The 27,771-nt window shown below is 43.0% G+C and overlaps 1 protein-coding gene across 8 annotated transcripts; it reads left to right on the forward strand.

Moving 5' to 3' along the window:
- The first annotated feature begins 556 nt into the window (after window positions 1–556).
- OAS1 (2'-5'-oligoadenylate synthetase 1) lies at window positions 557–26,923 on the forward strand. Of its 8 annotated transcripts, none has more exons than XM_024256214.3 (6): window positions 557–1,094; window positions 2,432–2,720; window positions 4,942–5,126; window positions 10,242–10,471; window positions 11,277–11,430; window positions 13,119–13,633. In XM_024256214.3, the coding sequence occupies exons 1-6, from the start codon at window positions 744–746 to the stop codon at window positions 13,281–13,283; spliced, it is 1,374 nt and encodes a 457-aa protein (XP_024111982.1). In that variant the 5' UTR covers window positions 557–743; the 3' UTR covers window positions 13,284–13,633.
- The last annotated feature ends 848 nt before the right edge of the window (window positions 26,924–27,771 follow it).

Below are 27,771 nucleotides of genomic sequence, written 5' to 3' on the forward strand. Positions count from 1 at the left end.
GTTAATAATAGAGGAACTTATTGGCAGAAGGAGAGCGAGCTTACGGAACTCTCTGCACATTCAGCTCAGTTTTTCTGTAAGCCTAAAACTGCCGTGAGAAATAAAATCCAACCTGGGCAACATAGCAAGACCTTGTCTCTACAAAAAATAAAAAATGAGCTGGGTGCAGTAACGCATGCCTGGAGTCCCAGGTATTCAGGAGGCTGAGGCAGGAGGATCGCTTGAACCCAGGAGGTTGAGGTTGCAGCAAGTCATGATCATGCCCCTGCACTCCAGCCTGGGTAACAAAGCAAGATCCTGTCTCTAAAAAATAATAAAATAAAATAAAAATCTACTAATTGAAAGGGAAAAAAGCATAGTATAATACCATTCTTAAGAAAAAGAAAAGAGACCTGTGTTTGTGTGTGTGTTAACATTTGAAAAAAATCTAGAAAGCTCTATATCAAAACGTTTATAGAGGCAATTTTGCAGTGTAAGAATCATAGATGATCTTTCCACTTCCTGGTTTTTCTGACTTTTTTCTTTTTGCAGTGGGCATGTATTGCTGGAAAATACCACAGACAACTGTGAAATGATTTCATCAACAACAAAAAAAAGATAAGGAAACACAAAATCCGTTAAATAAGATTTATGTTGGCTGGGGGTTAAAATGCATTTCCAGAGCAGAGTTCAGAGAAAGGCTGGGCTGCTAGTTGCTGGTTAAAGGACAAAGGGTAAGTTTCAGGAAGCAGAAGAGTGAGCAGATGAAATTCAGCACTGGGATCAGGGGAGTGTCTGATTTGCAAAAGGAAAATACAAAGATGGCTCCTCCCTTCCGAGGAAACGAAACCAACAGCAGCCCAGACTCAGTCAGCAGAAGAGATAAAAGCGAACAGGTCTGGGAGGCAGTTCTGTTGCCACTCTCTCTCCTGTCAATGATGGATCTCAGAAATACCCCAGCCAAATCTCTGGACAAGTTCATTGAAGACTATCTCTTGCCAGACACGCATTTCCGCATGCAAATCAACCATGCCATCGACACCATCTGTGGGTTCCTGAAGGAAAGGTGCTTCCGAGGTAGCTCCTACCCTGCGCGTGTGTCCAAGGTGGTAAAGGTGAGTCCAGGTCTGCCTGGCCAGGGGAGGGGTGGCTGAATGTGCAAGAGTTGAGATTGAGAATGAGAGAGAGAGAGAGAGAGAGAGAGACAGAGAGAGAGAAGCAAAAACCTAGAACCCAGGGTGCAAATGTGAGTACAGAGAGCTGAGATCTTCTGGGCTGGTGGTTTCTTATTTAGCCACACAGCATGTTAAAATAGATTCTGGGGTGAAATCCTACATCCCTATTATTAACAAGTGACCCTCCCCGCTACTTCCCGCTGAAGTTTATGAACCACTGTCCTAGGCCATGCCCATTTCAGAAGTAGGGAAACTGAAGCCCAGCTCTGGTAAAAAGTTTGCTAATTAGTGGCCAGGCTAGGGGCTCACCATTTCTGCAGCGAAGAATTGTATGTTTTGAAAGCAAATAGCACCTGCTGGCTGCGAGACTTTGAGCAAGTCACTTAACTACTCTGTGTCCCAGTTTCCTCAACCATAATCCCCAATACTGTTGCAGTCTTGCCAATGCACCTTAATGTAGCAGCTTCTCACTGTCTGAATTAGTACCCAAGGTTCTTTGTCCTGCATCCAAGAAAATTAAGGAACATGGACACAAACATGAGCTTGGAGCAAAAGTTCAGTAAGCAAAAGAAGGAAGCTGTCTCCACTGTGGAGAGAGAAGTCTGAGTGGATTGCTATATTGCAGCTGAATGCAAAAAACTTTTGTAAGAAACCACTCTGCTCCCTGTAACTGTTTGAGAAACTTTTGTCAGTAAAGCTGTGCAACTTCCCTTACCTTATGCAGCTGTGGGTATATCTCTAGGCAAGCACAAAGCACTGCTTCTCTTGTATGTATAACTGTGGATTTGTTTTAGGTAAGCCCCACTCCCTGTGCCAGTTTCAGGCAGGCTGCTCCTCCAGGGGCCAGCCTTGACCATTTACCTAACTGATTTTTCCTCTACTTCCCCTCAATACCTCATAGGGCCGTGCAGATTAAGTAAAATAGTAAGTGTGAACCACCCAGCATAAGCTAGTCCTGGGCATCGTAAAGGACAATGGGAAAAGAACACAGATCCTGGCAGAAGGCCCCCAGGTTTGAATTGTATCTGCCACCTACTAGCTGGGTGATGGGGCTGATGTATTTGCTCACTGAGCATCCGTTTTCCCATCTGTAAAATGGGAACTAATGATAACGGCACCCAAATCATAGCATCATTGTGAGCATTATAGGAGTTTAAGACATGCAATGCCTTCAGAACAGTGGCTAGTGCTCCATAATGTTAGTGATTGCTCCTGTCATTTTATTTAGGGAGGTTTGCCTCACTGAGCATCAATTATTATTCTGTCGTCTTTTTCAGGGTGGCTCCTCAGGCAAGGGCACCGCCCTCAGAGGCCGATCTGACGCTGACCTGGTTGTCTTCCTCAGTCCTCTCACCACTTTTCAGGATCAGTTAAATCGCCGGGGAGAGTTCATCCAGGAAATTAGGAAACAGCTGGAAGCCTGTCAAAGAGAGAGAGCATTTTCCGTGAAGTTTGAGGTCCAGGCTCCACGCTGGGACAACCCCCGTGCGCTCAGCTTCGTACTGAGTTCGTTCCAGCTCAGGGAGGGAGTGGAGTTCGATGTGCTGCCTGCCTTTGATGCCCTGGGTGAGAGCTCCCAGCTTCTTTTTCTCCCTCTTCCCATTTCTGAGCAGAAATCTCCCACAGCCTGAGAGCTTTTTGCCCCAACAGGACATCCCTCTAAAGTAGGGTGGGAGGAGATCTTAGGATCTCTCCCGGGGCAAGAATGAATACAGTCATGATCTATCCCAGGAGAGTCATTAAACAGCAAATTGGCATAATGTGGGGACAAAGACATTTCTTACAGAACATCTGCAAGGCTTACTAGTTCTGTTTATGGCAAAATGTGTGAATTTTATCTTTCTAAAATCAGGCAGCAAAGATGTGGCTTAAAGTTCATGTTACTCTCATCTTTGTCCCAACATGAGATCTCATCAAACGTATGCAGCACGTTGGGAGATAGATATTTATAATCTGCAGGAGCATTTGGACAGGAAGTGTAACCTCTCAGAGGCTCCCTCGCCACATCAGGAGAATTGGTAAAACCACACTACCTGTATCATATCATTATTTTAAGTGATAAATGATCATCTGCATTCAGCTCTGATGAGTAATAGGTGTTCAAAAATAGGAAATTCCAGCCAAGTGTGGTGGCTCATGCTTGTAATTCCAGCACTTTGGGAGGCTGAGGCGGGAGGGTCGCTTGAGCCCAGGAGTTCAAGACCAGCCTAGGCAACAAAGTGAAACTTCGTCTGTACTAAAAATTTTAAAACATTAGCCAAGTGTGGTGGTACATGCCTGCGGTCGCAGCTATTCAGTACGCTGAGACTGAACGATCACATAAGGCCAGCCAAGGATTCGAGGTGTCAGTGAGCCACAAATGTGCCACTGCACTCCATCCTAGGCACAGAGCAAGAGCAAGACCCTGTCTCAATCAATCAGTCAATCAGTCAAAACTATGAATTTCCCAGCCGTATATGAAGGCACCTCAGAACACCACAGTGAACTCACAGAGGGACACGGAATAGATTTTAATTTTTTGAGGGAAATGCGATGACATCTGTCACGCGCCACACAAACAGCTACTATTAAACTGTTTGAACTTACTGATTAGTGGCTACTAATTAATAGTTGGTCATTAAGCAGTAATTAGTGATTAATTATCAAGTAATTAGGACTTAATTAAAGGAACTGTTACAGTTTCCTTTCGTCCTAGGGCAGCCATGAAAAAAAAAATGCTGACTCTCCAAAGACACCAGGCTATGAGAAAGTTTTGGATTCTCTCCTTTGTGCCATCTCCTGTGTTGGGGGCTGGAGTACAATGGTCGTAAAAGAAAAGAGGGAGAAGGCTGGTCACAGTGGCTCACGCCTGTAATCTCAGCACTTTGGGAGGCCAAAGTGGGGAGACCGCTTGAGGTCAGGAGTTCAAGACCAGTGTGGCCAACATGGTGAAATCTCATATCTACCAAAAATACAAAAATTAGCTGGGCGTGGTGGTGTGTGCCTGTAATCACAGCTACTCAGGAGGCTGAGGCAGGAGAATTGCTTGAACCCAGGAGATGGAGGTTGCAGTGAGCCAAGATCATGCCATTGCACTCCAGCCTGGGCAACAGAGCGAAACTCCATCTCGAAAAAAAGAAAAAAGAAAAGAATATAAGGAATGATTTAAAAAAAAAAACAACACTAAGTAGGGTGAAACAATAGATAGCCATGGGGGTTAGGGAGCTTTTTTACACAGGGTCGTGAGGGAGGGTCCCTGAGCCTGAGTGATGAGAAGGAGTGAGCCTTGGGAAGATCTGGAGGTTCTGGGAAGAGGAATGGCAAGTGCAGAGGCCCTGAAGCAGCAATGACCGTGGCACATTTGAGGAAGAGAGAAAAAGTCAGAGAAGTAGAAAGTGGGCAAAGGAAGCAAGACAGGAGGTGAGATGGGAGAGGTTCCAGAGACCAGATCACACCAGACATCATTGGCCACCATAAGGACTTCGGGTTTTAAAATTCCAGATGTTGTGGGATGCAGGAAGCAGCATGATCAGCAGCATTCTCTAGGTGCCAGGTTGAGAACAGGCTGTGGGGGAACCTGTAAAGAGGTTGCTGCCATAGTTCCGGTGAGTGACGGTGGTGGCTTGGATGGGGTGATGGCAGTGGAGAGGGCAGGAGGGAGGATCGGGAATGGATCTCAAGACTTCCCAGCCCTGGGTTTGCTGCACTTTTCAATCAAACCCCATGGCCAGGGAGATTGTCCCCTCAGGGTGACTGAAAGAAATTCAGAGAAGAGCTGACACCTAAGTTGTAGATTTTGCCTGAACAGGTCAGTTGACTGGCGGCTATAAACCTGACCCCCAAATCTATGTCAAGCTCATCGAGGAGTGCACCGACCTGCAGAAAGAGGGCGAGTTCTCCACCTGCTTCACAGAACTACAGAGAGACTTCCTGAAGCAGCGCCCCACCAAGCTCAAGAGCCTCATCCGCCTAGTCAAGCACTGGTACCAAAATGTATGGCCCTCCCACCAGACATGATGGGTCCTGTCTCAACTGGGAGCAGAGGAGGGTGGGGGGAGCAGAGAAAGAAGGGAGTGAAGGAAAGAGGAGGGGGAGTGGTGGAGGGAAATAGAGGGATGGAAAGAGGAAAGAAAGGAAAAAGAGGTGGAGAGGGTGGAGGGAGGAGGCTGCAGCAGAAGGGAGAATGAAAGGGAAGGAAGAGAGGAAGGAAGGGATTTTGGTGTTCTGTTCACTGCTGTATCCCCAGAACTTAAAACAGAGCCTGGTGCATAATAGGTGTAAATAACTGTTGAATAAATGAATCAATGCTACACACACACATGCATGCACACACACACACACAGAGAGAGAGAGAGAGAGAGAGAGAGAGAGAGAGTCAACCACACTCTTCAGAAGGTGGATAAGTTAAAACAAGAGTTTCCAACAAATATATGTTCAGATGCCCTTTCCTCCTACTTACTGGCTGGCTGGCCTTAAGTAAGCAACTTAACCTTTCTGTTCTTTCTGCTTTCTTATCTGCAACAAGTAGCATGCCACAGCTAGAGTAACATGGCATATAGTTGGTCCTGATAAATGTAGCATATTTTAGCCACCACAGGAGTACACATAATAAAAGCTAACATGTATTATATGCTTAGCTTATCTATGTTTTGCAGATGTGATATGATTTTCTGTTCACTTTTAAATGCCCTGCATCTTAGTCAATTTTAGCAGTGATTCTGTAAGTTAGATAAGGTTAGGCATTATTATTAAACCCATTTTACACCAAGAGAAACTTGGGTCAAAAAGAGAAACTCCTGGGTCACGTGGCTGATTCGGCCAATAAGTAGCAGAAGTAAAATTTGAATTTGGCTGGGCACAGTAGCTCACACCAGTAATCCCAGCACTTTGGGAAGCCAAGGCAGGTGGATTGCTTGAGCCCAGGAGTTCAAGACTAGCCTGAGCAACATGGCAAAACTTCGTCTCTACAAAACAAACTAAAAATTTAGCCAGGTGTGATGGTGAGCACCTGTAGCCCCAGCTACTGGGTAGGCTGAGGTGGGAGGATCGCTTGAGCCTGGGAGGAGGAGGTTGCAGTAAGTCAAGATTGCACTACTGCACTCCAGCCTGTGTGACAGAGCAAGATCTTGTCTCAAACAAACAAACAAAAACTCGAATTTGGGTCTACTGACTTAAGAGTTTGCCTGATAATAATAGGCATTCAATATATATTTCTTGAATGAACGAATGAATGAAAATAATCAGGAATAAACTTTCCAATTTAAAAGTAACACCTCTAGGTAAAAAAAAGACAATCATTTAGTTGCCAGACTTCTAAGTGTTTGCTGTTCCATGAATTGTAATCATGGAGCCTGAGCATTGTAGAATTTACAAAAGCAGTTCCTGACAAAAGCAGCACTGCCCCCAGGGACATATGGAAAATTAATGAGGGTGTTTTTGGTAACCATGGTGATGGGAGGACATGGGTGCCTCTTATATTTAGTGGAAAGAAGACAAGAATGCTAGTTGTTGTACAATGATCAAGAGAGTCCTGCACAGCCAAGAATTGTCTTTTTCTTTCTTTCTTGATGCTGTTCTCCTTTAAAACAAGACAAGATTAACAATAATTTAACTCCACTAATCACCATCATCACCACCTCCAACTTATATGCTACATTTCTTGTATATTTCAAGTCTGTTTATATTTTCAAGTGCCTCAAAGTATTGTTATTGTTTTATAGCCAAATGTTTAGTTAATCTGCTCACAGATTAACCACTTTCTTCACTATTCATTCTTTCTTACACCTCTAACATTCCATCTGGGGCAATTTTCCTAAATGACCATACATCCTTTGGGATTTCTTTTGATGATGGTCTATTGGTAGTAAACTCTCTGTTTTTGTTTGTCTGAAAATGTCATGCTTTTGCGTTCATTGTTGAAGCGTGATTTGCTGGGTGGTCATTTCAGTATATTGAATATATCATTCCATCTTCCAGTGTCATCATTAAAAAGTCAGTTGCCAGTCTAACTGCAGCTCTTTTATAAGTAACCTATCTTATTCTTCTGGCTGCATGTAAAAGTTTTCTCTTTGTCTTTGATTTTGTTTAGCTTCAATCTGCTGTGTCTTAATGATGGGTTCCTATTATTTGTCCTGATTGGGATTCCGTTAAGATTCCTGAATCTGTGGGTAGATATCTTTAATCAGTTTTGAAACTTCTCAGCCATTCTTCTAAAATATTGATTCTCCCTCATTCTCTCCTCACCTTCTGGAATTCCAATTAAATGTATGTTAGACTCTACTCTATCTTTCATATCTCTATACTCTCTTCTGTGTTTTTCATCCTTTTGTCTATTTTTCCATGCTTTATTCGGAATAGTTCCTTCTAACCTACCTTCCAATTAACTAATTTTCTCTTTAGCTATATCTAATTTGCTGTAATTAATTACAGTTGCCATTTTTATCCTAAAATTTCTATTTCATATTTTCCTATCTGCCATGGTACTTCTTATGGCTTTTAATTCCCTGCTAACTATTTAAAGTTCTTATTTTATCCTGTGAATATGATATTCCTAGTTATTTTATTTTTAATTTTTATTATTTGTTAATCTTATGTTTTATTTACACTTCTTTTCTGTGACATGAGCACATACAGATTCATGTGTATACATATATGGCTCTGATACCTCTCCTTTCCTGTCCTCATTCAAACCACTGATAACAGAGAGAGGACTATTTTTTCTTATTTTTAATTTGTCTATTTCAATAGGTTTTTGGGGGAACAGGTGATGTTTGGTTACATGAATAAGTTCTTTAGTGGTGATTTCTGAGATTTTGGTGCACCCATCACCCAAACAGTGTACATTGTACCCAATGTGTAATCTTTTAACCCTTGCCATACCCCACCCTTTCCTCCCAGTCCCCAAAGTCCCATGTATCATTCTTATGCCTTTGCTTCTTCATAGCTTAGCTCCCACATATGAGTGAGAACACACAATGTTTGGTTTTCCATTCCTGAGTTATTTAATTAAAATAATAGTATCCAATTCCATCCAGGTTGCTGTGAATGCCATTATTTTGTTCCTTTTTATGGTTGAGTAGTATTCCATGGTGTGTTTGTGTGTGTATAACATTTTCTTTATCCACTCATTGATTGATGGGCATTTGGGCTGGTTCCATATTTTTGCAATTGCAAATTGTGCTGTTATAAACATGTGTGTGCAAGTATCTTTTTTGTATAATGACTTCTTTTCCTCTGGGTAGATACCTAGTAGTGGGATTGCTGGATCAAATGGTAGATCTACTTTTAGTCCTATAAGGAATCTCCACACTGTTTTCCATAGTGGTTGTATGAGTTTACATTCCTAGCAATGGTGTAAAAGTGTTCCCTTTTCACCACATCCACACCAACATCTATTATTGTTTGATTTTTTATTATGACCATTCTTGCAGGAGTGAGGTGGTATCACATTGTGGTTTTGATTTGCATTTCCCTAATAATTAGGGATGTTGAGCATTTTTCCATATGCTTGTTGGTATTTGTATATCTTCATTTGAGAATTCTCTGTTCATGTCCTTAGCCCACTTTTTGATGGGATTTTTTTTTCTTGCTGATTTGTTTGAGTTCTTTGTAGATTCCGGATATTAGTTGGATGTATAGATTGTGAAGATTTCCTCCCATTCTGTGGGTTGTCTGTTAACTCTGCTAATTATTTCTTTTGCTTTGCAGAAGCTTTTTAGTTTAACTAAGTCCCATCTATTTATCTTTGTTTTTGTTGCATTTGCTTTTGGGTTCTTGGTCATGAAGTCTTTGCCTAAGCTAATGTGTAGGAAGGTTTTTCCGATGTTATCTTCTAGAATCTTTATGGTTTCAGGTCTTAGATTTAAGTATTTGATCCATTTTGAGTTGATTTTTGTATAAGGGGAGAGAGAAGGATTCAGTTTCATTCTTCTACATGCAACTTGCCAATTATCCTAGGACCATTTGTTGAATAGGGTGTCCTTTCCCCATTTTATGTTTTTGTTTGGTTTGTTGAAGATCAGTTGGCTGTAAGTGTTTGGCTTTATTTCTGGGTTATCTATTCTGTTCCATTGGTCTATGTGACTATTTTTATACCAGTACCATGTTGTTTTGGTGACTATGGCCTTACAGTATAGTTTGAAGTCTGGTAATGTAATGCCTCCAGATTTGTTCTTTTTACTTAGTCTTGCTTTGGCTATGTGAGCTCTTTTTTGGTGCCATATGAATTTTAGGATTTTTTTTCTAGTTCTGTGAAGAATGATGGTGGTATTTTGATGGGAATTGCATTGAATTTGTAGATTGTTTTTGGCAGTATGGTCATTTTCACAATATTGATTCTACCCATTCATGAGCATGGGTTGTGTTTCCATTTGTTTGTGTCATCTATGAATTCTTTCAGCAATGTTTTGTAGTTTTCCTTGTAGAGTTCCTAGTTATGTTAAAGTCTGTGTTCAGTCTTTCAGCATTTAAAGTTTTGTAGGTTTATTACTATTTCTCTTTTTTCTGTTGGTCATAACTCTTAGTGTTTTGTTTCCTTGTGTGCCTGGTTACATATGTGCTGGTCATTGTATTTGAAAATTATGTGTGAAATAATTTGAGGTTTTGGATTATGTATATTCCTCCAGAAAGAATTTCATTTGCTTCTGTGCATTTCTTAGGAACATTACAAGTCCTTCTTCTCAGTTAATTTTCATAGTATCCTTATAAGATAGGTGCTATTATGACCACTCACTTAGCAGATGAAAATAATGGGGCTCTGAGAGTCTAAGTCATCTACTTAGAATTGGACAATGGTGAAGCCAGGATTCAAACCCACATCAATAAGAATCCAGCACTCTTAACAAGGGGCCAGCACACTTTTTTAAAAAATAAAAGGCTAGATAGTAAATATTTTAGACTTTGTGGACTGCACAGCCTCTGTTGCAACTACTCAACCCTGCTTTTGTAGCATGAATGCAGTCATAAACTATACATAAATGAATGAGCCTGGATTTGTTCCAAGGAAACTTTATAAAAACAGGTGGCAGGCTGGATTTGGCCCATGAGAAATGTAGTTTACACAAAAGTTGAGCAAACCAATTTTTTTCTGATTGTTTTTCCTCTTCTCAGTGTAAGAAGAAGCTTGGGAAGCTACCACCTCAGTATGCCCTGGAGCTCCTGACGGTCTATGCTTGGGAGAGAGGGAGCATGAAAACACATTTCAACACAGCCCAGGGATTTCGGACGGTCTTGGAATTAGTCATAAACTACCAGCAACTCTGCATCTACTGGACAAAGTATTATGACTTTGAAAACCCCATTATTAAAAAGTACCTGAGCAGGCAGCTCAGGAAACCCAGGTATGCTATCCCCACATGGCTTAGCTCTCCTATGTAAATGAACACCTGGATACAGGTACAGTGCCTTGGAAATGGAGGAGGTGGGAGGGCTCCCCACTTAGTGAGAATCTCCTGTTGCCCATCATTGTACTGGGCATTTTACTATTGCCATCTGATTTAAACACCTACCTCCAATCCTGTGAGGCAGGCACTATGCCAATCATTTTACAGGTGAGTAAACTGAGGTTCTGAGAGGTAAGGAGCTTGTCCAACCCTTAACAGAAAATAAGTAAAATAGCTGGAATTTGAACTGAAATAAGAACAGCAGCAACAACAATGATAGTAATTGCTCCCAGGTATTGAAAGCTTGTAAGACTAACACATGCTAATATAATAGTAAAAATTATTATCAATATTACTGATATGTATGTTATGTTCTAGTCACTGTGCTGAGCATTTCACATAACTGGGCTCTTTCTACCCTCACAGCATAGCCTTTGAGATAGGTATATGGAACTATCCCCATTTTACAGATAAGAATCCTGAGGCTTAGAGAGTTCAAGTGACCTACCCAAGGGCACATCACTGATAAAGGGCAGAGGTGGGATTCAAACCCACATCTGTCAGGTGCAAGTGCAAGGCTCCTTCTCCTTATGCTCACTGCCTGCTGGGGAATAGGGCACTGGGGACATACCCCAGGGAGCCCTTCCTCATGTTCTGAGTCCCAGTTCATCCCATGCTGCTATTTTGCTCTCCCAGGAGCATCTGAACTCCCTGGACAGAGCCCCAGCTTCTCACCTGTCCCTCTCTAAATGCTGCTCTGCAGGCCTGTAATCCTGGACCCGGCGGACCCTACAGGAAACTTGGGTGGTGGAGACCCAATTGGTTGGAGGCAGCTGGCACAAGAGGCTGAGGCCTGGCTGAATTACCCATGCTTTAAGAATTGGGATGGGTCCCCAGTGAGCTCCTGGATTCTGCTGGTGAGACCTCCTGCTTCCTCCCTGCCATTCATCCCTGCCCCTCTCCACGAAGCTTGAGACATATAGCTGGAGACCATTCTTTCTAAAGAACTTACCTCTTGCCAAAGTCCATTTATATTTATATAGTTACAGGCTGTGGTCCATATTTTACAGTCATTTTGGTCACAATCGAGGGTTTCTGGAATTTTCACATCCCTTGTCCAGAATTCATTCCCCTAAGAGTAATAATAAATAATCTTTAACACCATTTATTGACTATCTGCTTTGGGCTCGGGTTCTGTCCTAAGCCCTTTAATATGCACTATCTCATTAAATATTCACAACAATCCCATGAGGCATTTTTAAAAATTTTTTATTATTTTAGATTCAGAGGGCACATGTGCCATTTGTTACACAGCTATATTGTGTAATGGTGGGGTTTGGGCCTCTATTGATCCAGTCACCCAAATAGTGAACAGAGTACCCAAAAGGAATTTTTTCATCCCTTGCCCTTCTCACTTCCTCCTCCCTTTTGGAGTCCCTAGTGTCTATTGTTCCCATCTTTAGCAGATGTTAAGTATTTGATTTTCTGTTTCTGAGTTAATTCACTTTGGATAATGGCCTCCAGCTGCATCCATGATTTCATTCTTTCTTGTAGCTGCATAATACTCCATGGTGTAGATATACCACACTTTCTTTATCCAGTTCACACTGATGGGCACTTAAGTTGATTCCATGACTTTGCTATTGTGAATAGTACTGTAATAAACATAGGAGTGCCGGTGTCTTTTGATAGAATGATTTCTTTTCCTTTGGGTAGATACCCAGTAGTGGGATTGCTGGGTTGAATGGACATTCTATTTTTAGTTATTTGAAAAGTCCCATGAGGCATGTTTTCTATCATTCCCATCTTACAGATGAGACAAAGGCTCAGAGAGGTGAGGTCACTTGCTCAAGGACATCAGCTAACAAGTGGTGGAAATGGGGTTCAAACTCAGTGGACTCTAAAGCCAGTGCTCATGTCACTGTGCTAAACAGCCTGCCTTGTCTCATCCCCACCTCTCATATGACCAATGGGAGACTCTGAGCAGCTGAGTGACTTGGGCTGTCACACAGCTAAGCAGGGGCAAAGGACCCAGTCTTGGATCTTTCCACCCCCAAGCAGGAATCTATCTGATTCCAGGGGATTGATGACGTTGCAGATGGCTAGGAAGCAGACTCCAGGATGGAATTTAGTAGCAGGATGTTCTGGGGGAGAGCCAGTGGAACCAGCACTCAGGGAAAGGAGGGGAAGAAAGGATAGGAAGGAAGCAGGAAAGAGAATAGGGAGAAGTGAACAGGGATGCAGAGCAAATGCCAGCTTCAGCCAACATCAAGGACAGCCCTGGAGCTGGAATGGCCTTTAGAGCTGCCCCATGGTGACAGAGGTGGCCAGGCCTCTATACCCCTACATGGATCACTCACTGTGCTTGGGCACCTTGGGAAAGGGCATGGCCTTGAGCAAAAGGCTCTCTACAGCTGAGGCAACCCCTAAATGGGCTGACGGCTGAAGTCTGTCTGCTGACCACTGTCCCAGCAGCTGGAGTTTGTTAGTCCTTCCTCAAAGGGGGATCCAGATGGCATGTCACAGTGTCCACCGTAAATGCTCACTGAATCCAGCTGCATGGTAGGAAGACTCCCTGATGTGATCATGTGTCTCACCCTTTCAGGCTGAAAGTGACAGTGAAGATGATGAGACCTACGATCCCAGGATGTATCCAAAATATGGTTACATCAGAACACATGAGTACTCTCATTTCTCTCATAGCCCCAGCACACTCCAGGCAGCATCCACCCCACAGGCAGAAGAGAACTGGACGTGCACCATCCTCTGAATGCCAGTGCCTCTTGGGGGAAAGGGCTCCAGTGTTATCTGGACCACCTCCTTCATTTTCAGGTGGGACTCTTGATCCAGAGAGGACAAAGGTCCTCAGTGAGCTGGTGTATAATCCAGGACAGAACCCAGGTCTCCTGACTCCTGGCCTTCTATGCCCTCTATCCTATCATAGATAACATTCCCCACAGCCTCACCTCATTCCACCTATTCTCTGAAAATATTCCCTGAGAGAGAACAGAGAAATTTAGATAAGAGAATGAAATTCCAGCCTTGACTTTCTTCTGTGCACCTGATGGGAGGGTTATGTCTAGTGTATTATCAATAACAATAAACATAAAGGAAATACCATTTATTGGGTGTTTATTAACTTCAAGGCACAGAGCCAAGAAGTACAGATGCATATCTAGGGGTGTTGTGTGTGTATATACATTGATTCAACAAGAAATATTTATTGAGCACTTACTATGTGCCAAGCATAGCTCTGGGCATGGGAACATAGCAATGCACAAAAGCAGACAGAAATCCCTGTCCTCATGACCCTGCAGAGCCAAGACTTCCAGAATTTTTTAAATAAAAAAAAATCCCTGTCCTCATGGAGTTGACATTTGTGCAAAACATCTTAATATTAGATGGTTTTCCTATTACTAATAATTCTGAAATAAGCATCGTTGATTTATCCTTTCTCCATATCTCTGAGAAAAAATTATAGAACCTCCCTGTGTGACACAGCAGCCACTAGCCACATGTATCAAATGCTTAAAATGTAGCTAGTCTAAATCTACATGTGCTGTGAGTGCAAGGTATATACTTGGTTTCAAAGACTTAGTACAAATGAAAAGAATGCCAAGTTGTTGCCAACTGATAATTTTTAAAATTATGTGCTGAAATGACAATTTTTAAATATATTTGAGTTAAATCAAATGAACTTCATCTCTTTCTTTTCCCTTTTTAATTGTGGCTACTAGAAAATGTGAAATCATACATGTGGCTTGCATTATATTATGTATTTCTATTGGACAGCTCTGCCCTCCAAGGTAAATCACTGGATTAAAGATTCCACTATACTGACTTACATTGCCACATTGTCACACTGTCCTTGGGACCAAGAATCAGCATATCATTCATAAGACTCTAAAATATAAAACTCTCATAAATACTCACAAAAGAACCTAGCATGCTCTGATCACCTGAGTTGCTGGTCACTTGGGTGGCTGGTAAGCAGTCTTTGGTCTGTCCAGATTATATTCTTCCATTTAGTCCCCCCCGCATCCCTGTGAGATGGGTTTTGTTGTTATTCTCATAATAATAAGTGGAATAACTTGAGGTTCTAAGAGGTTAGAGTGCTTGCCCAGGGTCACCCAGCTGGTCAGGGGCAGAGTCTGAACTTGAACCCTAATCCTTCTCTCTCTAAAGCTCATGTTCTTAATCAGTGCAGTGTGGTCTTAATGTGTCCTCATTCATTGAAAGCTTATGTTTTCCTACTCTGGTGCCATGAGAACCAGAAGCACCAATGTCCAAGGAAAGATGAATGTCCCAGCTCAACTTGAGCACAGATGCACCCTTCCTCGGTCTTTTTGTCCTATTTGTAGACTGGATTAGATGATGCCAGTCTACTGATTCACATGTGAATCTCTTTCAGAAACACCCTCACAGATACACCTAGAAATGATGTTTCACCATCCACCTGGGCACCCTTAGCCCAGTCAACTTGTCACATAAAATCAATCATCGCACACTCCATGCTGATAGGCAAGTGTGGACATCCCAATGTAATGGCTTCATTGTATTTTACCGTGTGGAAAATGCACTTGTGTTGCCTTTTGAGAGTGTTTCATTTTATAGCAATGCCACAAACAACAGTAGATTAATGGAATTAGTAATTAGTTGCTTGATTGAAGAGCCACATGGCCACGTGATCAGCCTTCCATCTACAAGAGGACCCAAGAGTGCACTAGGATTGTTTTTCAAAGGGTATATACATTTTTGCTGCAAATGACATGGGCTTGCTCCAGAGTCCTGGAGGGATCTGTGTTATAATTCTCTAATTAGATATTGCCATAATCTCTGAATGACATCTTTCCCCAGGACCAACACTTTGAACACCATGGGATCTGCCAGGCTGGTGTGGCCCAAGTAGAGGGGCGACTTGCATTGCAGCCTATACCAGTTACAGAGCCCTTTAGGACTTAATAAAAGGGTGCTAATTTCTGTACATCCCTGGCTCTGAGATGTAATAGTGGTTTTGATTTACTATCCTGGCCAGGGAGGTGGCAGTTTCAAAGGCATCCCCATGACCTTCCTCGCTGTGATAGCCCTCACTTAACCCTCAGGCCAATGTGGGGTAGTGTCTTTTAACAAGCATGTCCTTTTTGAATATACATTCAGGGGACAGGGAAATGATCACCAGGTCAGTCCATAGACACAGTGGGCAAATGACAAGCCTGACTTGGCCAGGGCTCCATTTTTCACTCTTGGCTCCTATATGCCCCTACTCTGATGGGGACAGAATGTGATGACGCTTTGGGTTTTCATGCATCGCTATCAATGTTGATCCTCTGCCCAACAGTCTTAGAAATGTTGAGTGATTGCGCTTTTCCAGTGTATCATCCTCTGAATAAATGGCCATAGGTCCTTTGGGGGAAACCATTACTGTATATGCTACGGTGTCACAGTGTCCTTTCCCAAGGGGACTCTGCCTCCTCTTTGTTAATGTGGTCTAGTCTGAAAACTGGGTTGGTCAGTTCCAAAAATCAGGAAGGGATGATGACTTTTTATTGGAATGGCTCCCCTTAACCCCCTGGTCATCCAGCCTTGATTTCTTCTAATGGTATAAATTGAGTAGTGCCCTTTCAAGATACCCATCCATTAAGTCACTAAGAGGCCACATTGTGTTAATCAGGTCCCTAACTCTCTATCAGTCACGACCCCTGGCTGCCCCTCCAACCTCACCATTCTTTATAGTCATTGCACCCACCTGGCTTCTATTGCTGTGGGAGTCCTGCCTGCCCTATTGCCCTTATCAATCCAAGCTCTGTAACAGCCCCTCTTCCCAGGAGGCCACCACCAGAACACCTCATGATGCAGGTGTCCCTCTCTCCAGCACATTCCTTATGGCCTTGGGGAATGTTTTGTCCCCTGGAACTCTGTTTCCAGACTTACATAGTAAACATGTCCACTCTTCTTCACTGTGCCCAGTTCCCTTGGCCTTTTAACACCTTCTTCCACTAGCTCCACAGCAATTCTGGAATTTCACACTTTTCTGCATTTCTAGGAGCCATCCTAGGAGTCAGGGAAAACCTCGGCTTCACAAGTAAATGGGACTTCATTTGTGTGCCAACATGCCTGGCTAATTTTTAAATTTTTTTGTAGAGATGGGGTCTTGCTGTGTTGTCCAGGCTGGTGTTGAACTCCTGGCCTCAAACAATCTTTCCTCCTCGGCCACTCAAAGTGCTGGGATCACAGCTACCATGCCCACACAAATTTTCTTATTTTTAAAGGCTGTATGTGCACTGTATACATTAATTGTGTGCACTGTATACATTAATTTTCTTTAACAAATTTATCCATTTATAGTTGCTTTGGTTGTTTCCACTTGATTATTGTGAATAGTGCTGCAGTAAACATAGGAATGCAGTTATCTCTTTGATATCCTGATTTCAATTCTTTTGGATACTCAGAAGTGGGATTGCTGGAACATATCGTAGTTCCATTTTTAATTTTTTGAGGAACCTCCACACTGTTTTTCACAGTGGCTCACCAACAGTGTGCAAGAGTTCCCATCTCTCTACATCCTCACACTTGTTATCTTTTGTTCATTCTTTAAAAAATGATAGCCATCCTACCAGGAGTAAGGTGATATTGCATCATGATTTTGATTTGCATTTCTCTGATAATTAGTGATATTGAGTATCTTTTCATACACCTGTTATCCATTTGTATGTCTTCTTTGGAGAAAGATCTATTCCTATCCTTAGCCCATTTTTAAATCAAGTTATTAATTTTTTTGCTAGCAAGGTAGGAGTTCCTTACATATTGTGGAGATTAACCCTTATTAGATGTATGGTTTGTAAATGTTTTCTTCATTCCATAGATTGTCTTTTCAGCCCGTTGATTGTTTCCTTTGCTATGCAGAAGCTTTTTAGTCTGATGTAGTCCAAGTTGCCTATTTTTGCTTTTGTTGCCTGTGCTTTGCATACATGGCCACCTGATCTTTGACAAGATTACCAAGAATACACAATGGGGAAAGGACAGTGTCTTCAACGAATGGTGTTTGGAAAGCTGAATGTCCACATGCAAAAGAATAAAATTGGACCCTTACCTTACAGCATACACAAAATCAACTCAAAATGGATTAAAGACTTAAACATAAGACCTGAAACTGAAACTACTAGAAGAAAACATAGGGGAAAACTTCATGACATTGGTCTTTCCAGTGATTTCCGGGATGTGACACCAAAAGCACAGACAACAAAAGGCATTTATTTTTACATGGCATGTGAGGAAGGGGTTCAGTTCCAGTTCTTCCAATGTGGATGCTCAATTATCCCAGCAGCATTTATTGAAGGGATCATGCTCTCTCCACTTCTTTGCAAAGCCACCTCTTAAATATTCCCAGAGCCCATCTATGTGGGAGTCTGTTTCTGGACTCTGCTCTTTTCCATTGGTCTATTTTTTGTGTCCTTGAGTTAATACAACCTTGTCTTAATTACTATAGCCTTATAATTCTTAGTATCTTTGGGAGAACTCTGATCTCTTTTTATCAAGTCATTGGTTCCTCTTGGCCCTTTTTATTTCTACATTAATTTTATACTCAATTTGGGAAGCTCCTCCCAAAATATGGGGAGGCGTTTGATTAGAATTACACAGATTAGCTTGGGAAGAATAACATCTATATTTTGTATATATATCTGTATAGAATTTGATGCTTCTGATCCATGAACTTGGAGTTTCTTTTCATTAATTTTTGTCCTCTTTAGTGACAGTGACAATGTTTTATCATTTTCCCTGCAGAGGTCTTTCATGATTTTTGTCATATGTATTCCCAAATATTTGTTTCAGTACTATCGTACTTGGCATGCTTTCTTTAATTTCATTTTGCAATGGTTGCTTCATGGGAGACTTAAACATTTTCAGTGGTGATATTTGGCTATAGCATTATAGGTGATCTTTATACTTTTCTAAATTTTCTGTGGCCACGGGAAATAATAAAGACACTTTTCTTGCAAAAAAAAAAAAACTTTTGAGAAATATTTCTCACAGCTAAGATCTCACAGTTTACGCAAAGTTGGCAGGCACAGGCTACAGAAAGCTCTGGGGTGCTGTTGTTTGGAGCTGCTGGTTCAAGGACAAATGCACAAGATTTGGAAACAAAGGAGCAAGTGTGTAAGGATGAGGGAAACTATGGTATAAAATTGAAGCACCTGAGCTGGAAATTTCTGAGCCCCCAGAGATAAATTTCCTCAGCTCCTCCCTGCCGAGAAAACAAAACTAAGAAGAGTTAATGTTTAGCCAAGAGAAATGAGAGTTAAGTTCACGGAAGAAATTAGGACACAGCTGGAAGTGTTCAAAATGAGGAAACGTTCAATGTCAAGTTTGAGGTCCAGGCTTGATGGGTGAATTCTGCACGCTTAGCTTCATGTTAGGTCTCCCAGCTCAATGAGGGGGTGAATTTTGATGTACTGCTGTCTTTGAGGCCCTGTGTGAACTCTCCCAGACCCTCCCCCTTTTCCTCACACAAATCCCCTCCTTGCACACCCCTCACACCTGTCTGTGAGGTGCCAGAGCCCCTCTCCCAGCCAACCACAGGCCAGTATTGCCCCTCCCCAAACTTCCCTTCAGGCAGATCAAACCCAGGGCTCTGGAGTCAGACTGCCTGGGCTCAAATCCTGCTTCTGAATCTTATGAGATGTCAAGTCACTTACCTAACTCCTTGGTGAAACAGGCTCTCCTCTGTCAAATAGGTGTGCATGCTTTGGGAAGCCAAGGCAGGAGGACTGCTTGAGCCCAGGAGTTCAAGACCAGCCTGGGTAACACAGTGAGACCATGTCTCTATAAAAATAAAAAAATTAGCCAGGTGTGGTGGCTCATGCCTGTAGTCCTAGCTACTCAGGAGGCTGAGGAGGAAGAACTCCTTGAGCCCACGAGGTCAAGGCTGCAGTGAGCCATGATCAAGCCACTGCACTCCAGCCTGGGCAACAGAATGCAACCCTGTCTCAGAAACAAGTAAATAAATAAATACATAAATAAATTTGGGTGCAATTGTGGCCCTTAGTGTTACAGAGAGGACTGAAGGAGCTAATGGATGATGGATTTATGCCAGTACCTCACATATAGCTTAACCTAAAGGAAGTTAGAGCTTATTATGATGATTATTCAAAAATATTTATCAAAGGTCTGCCCTGGGCCATGTTCTGAGCTTAGTGCTGGGGATGCAAAGATGAGCAAGAGACTCCTCAGGGACAATTGTCTGATGAGGTAACAGGCACTATTTATGACAGGTCTAATCAATAGAGTTCTATTTATCTTATAATTATCTAATAAATGATCTAATAATTTATTAGAGGGCTAATAAATCTGATGGCAGGAGCCTGTGGGGGCTAATGGCCAGGTCTCACTATGGTGCCCAGGCTGGTCTTGAACTCCTGGCCTCAAGCATTCCTTCTGCCTCCACCTCCCAGCATGCTGCAATTACAGAGGCATGAACAACTGCACCTGGCCTAAAATTTTATGTTAATAAAAAAATGCATGTATTTGAGGAGTACGACATGATGCTTGAATATCATACTGTATCGGGGGAAACCAGCCCCCGATATTTCAACGTAGGTTCTTTTCTATTTTCCCTAAGTAGAGACATAAAGGGTCTGAGAAATAAATGGAAAGAGTACAAAAGAGAGAGATTTTAAAGCTGGGTGTCCAGGGGAGCCATCACATGTCGGCAGATTCCATGATGCCCCCTGAGCCATAAAACGAGTAAGTTTTTATTAGCAATCTTCAAAGGGGAGGGAATGTACGAATAGGGTGTGGCTCACAGAGATCACATGCTTCAAGGGTGACAAAAGATCACAAGGCAGAAGGTCAGGGCGAGATCACAAGGTCAGGGCAAAACTGGAATTACTAATGAAGTTTCATGTCCCACTGTGCATGCATTGTCATTGATAAACATCTTAACAGGGTTCAAGAGCAGAGAACCGGTCTGACTAGAATTCGCCAGCTTGGAATTTCCTAATCCTAGCAAGCCTAGGGCTGCTGCAGGAGACCAGGGCATGTTTCATCCCTTATCTGCAACTGCATAAGGCAGACACCCCCCAGAGTGGCCATTTTAGAGGCCCCCCGGGAATGCATTCTTTTCCCAGGGCTGTTAATTATTAATATTCCTTACTAGGGAAAGAATTCAGGGATATTTCTCTTACCTGTTGTTGGTAATAAGAGAAATATGGCTCTGTCTTGCCTGGCTCCCAGGCAGTCAGACCTAATGGTTATCTCCCTTGTTCCCTGAACATCACTGTTATCCTGTTCTTTTTTCAAGGTGCCCAGATTTCATATTGTTCAAACACACATGCTTTACGAACAATTTGTGCAGTTAACACAATCATCACAGGGTCCTGAGGCAACATACAGGATTAAGAGATTAAAGTAAAGACAGGCATAGGAAATTATAAGAGTATTGATTGAGGAAGTGATAAATGTCCATGAAATCTTCACAATTTATGTTCTTCTGTCATGGCTTCAGCAGGTCCCTCCGTTCGGGGTCCTTGAGTTCCCACAACGTCACTGTATACCTGAAATTAGCATTGATTCTAATTCTCTGGTCACACGTCATTCAGAGCATAAGATCTTTGGTGGATTTAAGAAGTTCCTCCCTCCCTATTCTCAGCCATGTGACTCCCAGAATCCTATGAAATTAAAGATCTTGTGTTTGGCCATAGGAGACTTCTATTCACCATCTTTGTTCTCTCCCACAAATGGCGAGGCCTCCACAGTCTCCCACATGACAGCTTTGTACTAAAATCAACCTTACTCTATAGAACATGCATGATTATGGCAGGACTACTACGATCTTGGTTTGATGTATTAGTTAGGATAACATTAGCTGCTGTAACAAACAGACCCCCCAAGCTGCAGCATGGCTCAGATGCAATATAAGTGTCTTTTTCACTTATATCAAGCAAGAATTATCAGATTTTCTGATTTTTTTTCTGCTGTGCTAATGTAGGGAGAAGTTGTTGGAGGTCACGTCACAGTTCACAGCAACCATCTATGTTTGGGAGCAAGGATGCTGGAAACAGAATCCAGCATACTTGTAGCTTGTCCAAAATTACAGACACCTTTGCATTTACTGAACTGAATCCTATGACTTGAAGACCAAAGACTGTAGCATGTCTGAAGGGACAGCCTCAGAACTGTGGATGCCTGTCCCTCCCCTGGTTTGGGTTTGTGCTGACCATAGGCAAACCCATTGAACTCAGGATCACTGTATAAAGTGACATATTGGGCCTAGTGCCAGGATCTTTAGCGTTTGCAGGAAGGGCTCATGATTTTTCTGCTAACTCAGCTAATAGGCAGTCCTCTGTCCCTTCAAGTTACAAACACATCCTTCATTCAGGAATTTGAATGTTCAGTCCTTGATATTTTATCAACCCTTCATTCTGTGGTCAAAGGGCAGACTTCTCTCCCAGTTAAGACTGGAAGTTAGCAGCCTGCCTTCAGGGATGGGGTTGTGGTTGCCTTCTGCTCTCTCTGTTCCTCTGGGAAGCTGCAGAATCATTCCATGAGAGGACTAGAGCAGTTCTTTCTTGAGAGAAGAGATTTACTCCTTCCAAGTGTATTGGTTAGTGATTGCTACATAACAAACTACCCCAAAACTCAGTAGCTTGAAACAATTGTGAAGTGATTGATGCTCATGTGAGCATGGGTTGGTTGATCCAGGCTGGGCTCAGCTGGGTGCCTCTGTACATGCTGTGGGTTCTCTTGAGCTCTACTCCTTCCTGCCAGTTGCATTTAAGGCTGTTCTGTGCGTGTCTTCTGGAGCCCAGGCTGAATGAACTTTGGAGATGGCAGAAGCACAAGCAAGTAAACAGAGACACATGAAGCCATTTAAGGCCTCAGCCCAGCACTGACTTGCTGGCCATGCAAGTCACATGGCTGAGCAAACTCAAGGACTTGGGAAGTAACCATCGTCTTTAGTGGGAGGAACTACAACATCCCATGGCAAAGCACGGATCCAGGAAGAAGTGAAATGGGGGCCAGTGACTCAGTTTACCACACTGAGGTCTGACAGATGGGTAGAAGTGGCGCTTTCTCTTGAGGATTGGGGGAGAGGGTGTGTTTATGGATTCTACAGCGACCCCAGGCCTGGGAACCTCTGTAAGTCCCTTTCCTAGGGCCTCTACATCTCTCCTCTACATGGTCCCTTCTAACTCCTGCCTCATCTAGATTTCTGTACCACACCCAGCTTCTTGTGAGCATCTCTTTGCTGCCAGAGAGCCCTGTGAGACAAGCCCCCAAGATGACCCCATGCCAGAATTGTCACCCATGTGATTCACATCTGGACCAGAGGAAACGCCTCCCAAATGAAGCCCATCCTGCTCCCATCAGGCAACTATAGGCCACTTCAGCTTTCTTGGGTGTGAGGCAGACCTCAGAATCTCTGTGTCTCCCAGCTAGATGGAAAGCTTTCCCAGGGGTCCTTAGGAAGCCAGCTGGATTGAGGCAAGGAATATCACACCCCCATCCATCTCCCAAAGGGAAGCAACACATCACCTGACAACAGTTCTCTCCAGGGCAATCTCTTTGCCAAACATTGCTCCTCTCCACACTCCAACTCCTTTACGTATTCTTAACATGACTGAGGAGTCCCTTTATAAATTCTGCATTTGGGAGTTTGTTGCACATTCTGTTTGGTTCCTGGAGTTACCTATATAAGAGCCTCAGGCAACGGGATTTTATTTATCAAACCATTAGCAGATGTCAGGTGCTGTTCCAAACACTTTGTAAATGTTAACCCATTTAATCCTCATATAAATTCTATGAGGTAGGTGCTATTAACATCTTTATTTTAGAGATAGGGAAGCTGAGGCACAGAGAGGTTAAGTAATTAGCCCAAAGTCACACAGAAGGCAACTGTCTTCTCACTCAGGCAAGAAGAGTCCTTTTTTATGATAATAAGGTGGAAGAAGGCAAGGGGGAGATGAGCAAGAAGTTGATAATGATGGTGATGGCCTTCCCTGAGTTACTGTGCTTAGCACTTAGTGTGTGTGGCCTTGCCTTGCCTGTCCTTTGAGACAGGTATGTCAGACTCTCCCCATGTCGCAGATGAATAAACTGAAGCTGATATAGTTTGAATGTGTGTCTCCACCCAAATCTCATGTTGAAATGTAATCCCCAGTGTTGGAGGTGGGGCCTGTTGGGAGGTGATTGGATCATGGGGGTGGATTTCTCATGGGTAGTTTAACACCATCGCCTTGGTGCTATCCTCGTGATAGTGAGTATGTTCTCATGAGACCTGGTTGTTTAAAACTGGGTGGCACCTCCTCCCCACTTTCTCTCACTCCTGCTTTCGCTACATGATATCCCTGCTCCCCCTTTGCCTTCTGCTATGATTGTAAGCCTCCTGAGGCCTCCCCAGAAGCCGAGCAGACATCAGTACCATGCTTCCTGTAAAGCCTGCAGAACTGTGAGCTGATTAAACCTCTTTTTCTTTATAAATTACCCAGTCTCAGGTATCCCTTAATAGCAATGCAAGAATGGCCTGATACAGAGGCTTTGAGAGGTCAAGTGACCTGCCCAAGGTCACACCACTGATAAAGGACAGAGGTGGGATTTGAACCCACCTTTGTTAGGCCCAAGTGCAATGCCCCTTCTCCTCATGCTCACTGCCCACTGTGGAGCTGGGCACTTGGGACACACCCCAGGGAGCTGTGCTCTGCTGGGGCCTTCCTCATGCCCCAAGTCCCTGCCTGCCCAAGGCCGGTGCTCTGAGTCTCCTACAGTCCCTTCCTCAGCCTCACTGGCCTCAGTCATTTTGGTTCAGGGAAGGACTAAGGTCCCCTTTGGTCCCTGCCAATCTGCACCCCACCCCAGTGTGACCCTCAAGAGCCTGGCTCTGGCCTTTTACAGAACAAATCTGAACAAAATCAGGGTTCATTTTAATAGCAACAGGCTGCTGATGCAGACTTTATCAACTCCATCAAACTGTGTTCCTTCAAATGTTATGCTCCCCTGGGGGTGTCCCACACCCTGACGTCACACATTCACTCAGTGAAGCCCACATTCATTCTGGGAGCTCTTTCTTTCTCTCTTCTCTAATACACACTCTCCTTGGTTAGCTGGCTGCTGATCGACATTTCTGGATATACTGGTTTTCAGGAAAATATGATGATTAGCTTCCAATCCCAGATTTTTCACTGATGGGTTCCATATTTACACCATCTTGGCCACAGTCTCTGGGTCACCATTTCCACACATACCCACACACCATAAAGAGAGGCTTTTTCTGAGTCTTCTATTCATGCAGTCTGGAATTGTATTTCCTTTTGTTTTGGGGCATCCTGGGCAGCTCATTCCACTAATAGGCATAACCATAACCATTGCAGTCTCCACTTACTGACATTTACAACTTTCCAGGCACACGCTAGGGACCTTACATTCATTATTTCATTTTATTCTCACATCACAACCTTGTGAGGTGGAGGAGCATGATGGAAGGAGGAAGGAGCTAAAAGCAAAGAATCTGGAGTCCGACAGCCTGGGTTCAAATCCTGGCTCTACCAATTACCAGCTCTGTAACATCGAGCTAATTTCCTAACATCTCTATACAATTTCCCTATCTCTAAAAAGAAGCTGACAATAGCAGCTATCTCATAGGATTTGTACGAAGATTAAATGAGTCAATATTTATAAAGTGTTTGGAATGATACCTGACATCTGCTCATGGTTTGATAAATAAAATCCATTTTAATGATGAGGAAACAGTCTCAGAAGAGGGCACTCATTTGCTCATGTGGTACAGATAGGTTCCAGACTCAAACTCAAGACCATCTGACTCTAAAACATCTAAAACTGTTGCCCTGAATTCTCTTCATTTGACAGATAATAAAACTGAGGCTCAGAGAAGCTAAGTGACTCACCTGGTACTGCACAGCAAAACAAGACGAGCAAGACCTAGGGTCTCCTGACTGCCAGAGTGGAGATGCTTCTATAGGCTTTTCTCAATGATGCTCTCTGGGCAGACAGGCTCCTTAATATGAGAGTGAGCACACACTCCTTCCTTTTTTCATTTTCAGGTAAACCTGACACCAGTTGGCAGAAGGCACTATACAAATAATTAGTGAACATGCGGTGAATTTGCAACAGACAAGAGGAGCCTCATTATCCTATAGTTTCCAGGTTGCTTAGGGAGGCAGAAATCACAGCAAGGAAAATCTTCAATAATAAACAGACGTCTCGTAAAATTAATTGCAACCCAACCTCTCTCTCTACTTAAAATTAGCATTTATTTCCAGCTCTGCTTTCAATGCCCCCATATGAATACATGTGAACTCCCTCCCTCTCTTCCTCCCTCCCTCCTTCTCTCTCTCTCTCTCCCTTATTAAAAAATGAAATTTAAGAAAAAAATACAAAGTAGATTGACACAAATAGTGGGATCTCAGTCTTGAGTTAGCTGTGTATGACTGAAAAGGATGCTGTGGTTAATAATCATCATAAAAACAATGACATGACCGGACACAGTGGCTCACGCCTGTAATCCCAGCACTTTGGGAGGCCGAGGCGGGCAGATCACTTGAGGCCAGGAGTTCGAGACCAGCCTGGCCAACATGGTGAAACTGCGTCTCTACTAAAAATACAAAAATTAGCTGGGCATCATGGCCAGCCCCTGTAATCCCAGCTAATCAGGAGGCTGAGGCAGGAGAATCGCTTGAACCTGGGGGCTGGTGGTTGCAGTGAGCCGAGCTCACACCACTGCACTCCAGCCTGGGTGACAGAGCGAGACTAAATCTCAAAACAAAACAAAACAAAACAAAAAAACAAAAAAACCGCAATAACGTAAAAGTAATAAAAACAAAACTACTGCTATTTACTCAGTGCTTATCTGATGCCAGCCACTTTGCTAAGCCTATGAATGCATTATTTCCCCTTTGCTACAGATGAGAGAATTGACGTTCAGACAGGTTGAAATCATTGTGCCCAAAGTCACACAATTGGTGAGTGGCAGAGCTGGGATGCAAACCCTAAACTGCCAGCCTTCAAAGCCTGTGCTCTTAATCTCTACCCTGCTGTCTTAGTGCTTCCTTGTCCATTTAATTAAGCTCCATAGGCACACATTCCGTGCCCTCCTTTGCTGTACAATCCCAGGCAAGTCACTCAGCTTCTCTGAGCCTCAGTTTCATAATCTATCAAATGGAGGTAACACAAATAATTCCTAGTTATGATGAAGCATCATCATAGAAATCTGCCATTTCCAGCCTATTATGCAATTCCTCAAGCACTGTGACTCCAAGTGGCATCAGCTCCTGGAAGAACACACTGTCTTACTGTTGTTTCCTCCCGTGTCAACTGATCCCCCCTTGAACCTCACTCTACCCCTGCTCTCAATGCCCCATGTACTGCCACCTGATTAAATAAAATCTTTTTTGAAAATCACGTGTCATGAGTAAGATTTCTTAGTGTTGATTTAGAAGAACAAAACAGAATTGTGAAATGGGAATCACTGCAGCTATCATGAAGTCCCGCCTACATGCCCAGCAGTTGCTAGATTGGCCAAGTTTTCCCGTGAAGGGCAATATAGTAAATATTTTAGGCTTTATGGACCATCCAACTTCGGTTGAACTCTTCATCTCTGCTGTTGCCATATGCAAGCAGCCATAGACAACATATAAGTAAATGGGTGTAATGGCATTTCAATTAAACTTTATTTATGGACACTGAATTTCATGATTTTCACGTCACAAAATATTCTTCTTTTATTTTTAATATTCTTCTGTTGATTTTTTTTTCTTAACCATTAAACATGTTAAAAAGTACAAATACAGCTGGGTGCAGTGGCTCACACCTGTAATCTCAACACTTTGGGAGGCCGAGGCAGGCAGATCATTTGAGGTCAGGAGTTCGAGATCAACCTGGCCAAGATGGTGAAACCCTGTCTCTATGAGAAATACAAAAATTAGCCAGGTGTGGTGGCAGGTACCTGTAATCCCAGCTACTTGGGAGGCTGAGGCAGGAGAATTGCTTGAACTAGGGAGGCAGAGGTTGCAGTGAGCCAAGATCGTGCCACCGCACTCCATCCTGGGCTACAGAGTGAGACTGTCAAAAAAAAAAAAAAAAAAGGTACAACAACAAGCAGAGGCTGGACCAGATGTGGCCCATGGGCCATAGTTTGCCAGTTTCTTCCAACATTTCATTAAGAAAAATTTCCAAGCAAACAGCCACATTGAAAGAATTTTGCAGTGAACACTCATATACTCAACACATAGATTTTACAATTAATGTTT

The sequence above is a fragment of the Pongo abelii genome, chromosome 10 (assembly GCF_028885655.2).
Source record: "Pongo abelii isolate AG06213 chromosome 10, NHGRI_mPonAbe1-v2.0_pri, whole genome shotgun sequence".
Taxonomy (NCBI): domain Eukaryota; kingdom Metazoa; phylum Chordata; class Mammalia; order Primates; family Hominidae; genus Pongo; species Pongo abelii.